Source organism: Egretta garzetta, unplaced genomic scaffold (assembly GCF_000687185.1).
Source record: "Egretta garzetta isolate BGI_Z169 unplaced genomic scaffold, ASM68718v1 scaffold1162, whole genome shotgun sequence".
Lineage (NCBI taxonomy): Eukaryota > Metazoa > Chordata > Aves > Pelecaniformes > Ardeidae > Egretta > Egretta garzetta.
In genome coordinates this window covers 52,106-54,601 of record NW_009258878.1, presented here as the reverse complement: position 1 = coordinate 54,601, position 2,496 = coordinate 52,106, and the positions used below count along the sequence as shown (strand labels likewise).

General features: G+C 61.3%; 1 protein-coding gene across 1 annotated transcript in view; it reads right to left on the bottom strand.

Moving 5' to 3' along the window:
- ELMOD3 (ELMO domain containing 3) overlaps positions 1 to 2,496 on the bottom strand; it is a 16,898-nt gene that overhangs the window by 12,611 nt on the left and 1,791 nt on the right. The window contains exons 2-6 of the mRNA XM_035889429.1: positions 2,289 to 2,358; positions 1,921 to 1,983; positions 1,448 to 1,539; positions 1,093 to 1,216; positions 251 to 373 (exon numbers count right to left, since the gene is read on the bottom strand). Coding sequence (XP_035745322.1) covers positions 251 to 373; positions 1,093 to 1,216; positions 1,448 to 1,539; positions 1,921 to 1,983; positions 2,289 to 2,358 — 472 coding nt within the window. The remainder of the gene's footprint in view (positions 1 to 250; positions 374 to 1,092; positions 1,217 to 1,447; positions 1,540 to 1,920; positions 1,984 to 2,288; positions 2,359 to 2,496) is intronic.

The window sequence follows — 2,496 nt, the reverse complement described above, 5'->3', positions numbered from 1 at the left end:
TGCTGAGGGCCAGGGTTTGGGGGTGGGATGGCAGGGGTAGGGGAACAGTTGGGCTGGGGGAGCTTAAAGGGCTTTTCCCACCCAAATGATTCTATGAAACGGCAGCAGGGCCGGCGGCTGTGTGAAGGGAGAGGGAATGAGCAGCGAATCCCTTGTGCTTTCTCTGGATCCCACCTCTGGAGGAGGGAAGGGGATCGGTGCGATTGCTCTCGGCAAAGGTTTGCTCCAGAGGTCTCTCCCTCTGCCCTACCTTGAAAGCCGAGCTCTTCCCAGTGCGCCCCGTAGCGCGGGCAGCCCAACCGGGAGCGGGTTAGCTTCTTGTAAATGGTCTGCAAGATTCTCATGTGCACTCTCTCGTTATCATCCAAACCACCTGGTGGAGAGAAAACTCCCCTCAGCATCCAAAAACCACCCCTCAGCATCCCCGCCCCGCTGCTCTCCAGCACAGTGGGGAGGGAAAGCCCCACCAGCTGTGGGGCAAAGCCAGAGTCCATCTGGAAATGAAATCCCGCAGCCGAGAATGGCTCACAGAGACAAGGAGAACGTCCCAGCTGCATTTATCCAGCAGGAGGGGAGAAAGGAAGGAGAAAAAAAAGCCTTAGAGGTGCCGAAACACAAATAGTCTGATGGTGTGTTATGTGAGCAGGGGGGCAGCGAACCATTTGGGCTTCATGTGGAGTTTGGTGGCTGAAGCAGCGCTGCCCGGGGAACCACGACCAACCGCAAGCCACGGGCGAGGAGCCTCCGTGTGATCCACCACGGGACAGCCAGAGATGACACGCCTCAGGCCAAGGTACTGGGGAGATTCATATCTTGTTTGGTTCGGTCATGAAACGAGGAGTGGGAAGGGAATGTGGAACGAACGGCTACCGCGGCCCAATGGAAGGGGATCAAGAGATCCATCATTCCCCCCCAAAAGTGAGAATGTCCACAGCAGGGGAGCAAAGCAGACAGAGAATGGGTCCTTTGGGACACACAGCTGCCATGGGGTAAGCTGGCAGCGACCCCACTGCACCCCAAGCCCCCCTCGAGTCGCTTCTCACGATAAAGGCGACACCGGCCGGGCCAGCGGCTCATGCTGGGGACACTCACACTGCGCCATGGCCAGAGCCAGCTCCCGCTCTCCCTGCAGCTGCGGCTGGAGCCGGGGAGGGCCGAAGAGGAGGTGAAGCAGAGCAGCCAGGCCCTGCCTGCGCACCGTCGCCCGGACCTTCTTCTGTGGAGGAGAGGACATGCAAAGAAACGATCGGGGCTGGTCCCTCAGGGAATCGGGCAGGAGAGAAACCCGTGGGTGAGCCAGGATCACGCAAAGAGCCAAGCCGAGGGAAGGCAGAGGGAAGGTGGAGAGGCAAGAGGGGAGCGCTGCACTTCTCCCAACGCACTCCCCTCTCCTACTTACTAAAACTACCCCCCAGGAGAGGGCAAGAGCGCGGGGCCCTGCCCATACCCTGCACTCGGAGAGGTCGGCTGTCTGGAAGTACTGCAGTGCTTCGTTGAAGGAGATTGGGGCTGCAGCGCCGGCTGATGTCCCCCCCAGCCCTGAAGGGGGGCAGAGAACAGCGTTAGCCCCCCCCAGCAGCATGAGCCCTGCCCTCTGCTCCAGCTTCCCGGTGCTGAAACAAGCTCCCACCTCAGGCCAGAGCGGCCCTTCCAGCGTGGGGAGCTCACTCCCAGCTTCCAGCATGGCAGGAGGGCAAAGAACTGGGGAGCTGGGGGAAGGCAGCGGGTCTCCCGTCCCCTCCCTCCCCCTCCAGACCTTCAGCCCTTTCCCCAGCTCTCCCCCCTCCCCAAAAATGCCCCCCAGCTGCACACCCAGCTGCTCCAGCCCTCTGGGACCCAGGTCCCTTCCCCTGCCCAGACCCTTTCTGTCCAGCTCTGTAACAGCACCCCTTACCCTGGTGCTGCTGGCCTCAGCCATACCTGACTGGATCTCTTCCACAGCCTCCCATTCCTCCCGGGCTCGCTGCAGCTCCTCGTTGATCTCTGCCGGAACAAAGGCAGGCTGGCAGTTAGAGTCGGCTGGGAGACCCGGAGGCTGTTTGCTCCCTTCCCCCAGGACATCTCGGGGCAGGAATTCCCCTCCTTGGCGGAAAACCCCCAACCAGAGTCCCCCCGAGGTTTCTCCTTGGCAATTCCATGACAAAGCGAGGCAAAGGCTTTGCAAAGCTGGAAGCAGATTTGCCTGCAAGCCCAGTGCTGCGTTCCTCGGGCTCCCTTCGAGCTCCCAGGGTATTTCACCCACCAGGAAAGAATGAGATCGAAGCGGAGGAAGCAGAGGAACAGCTTACCAGCGCCCGCGGGCTGCCCCGCTCCCCGCACGAGAGCCTGCAGGAGGCCGTTTTGTCTCAGAGCCGAGATCTACGCGGGGACAGAGAGAGAAGCAGCCGTCACCTGCCAGAACAGACCCAGAAAACCCAGGGCTCCCCAAAACCCTGAGCTCTTCCCGCAGGGAACCAACCCCACTCTCTGCTTGCAGGCTGGGGGGGAGGGGAGGGG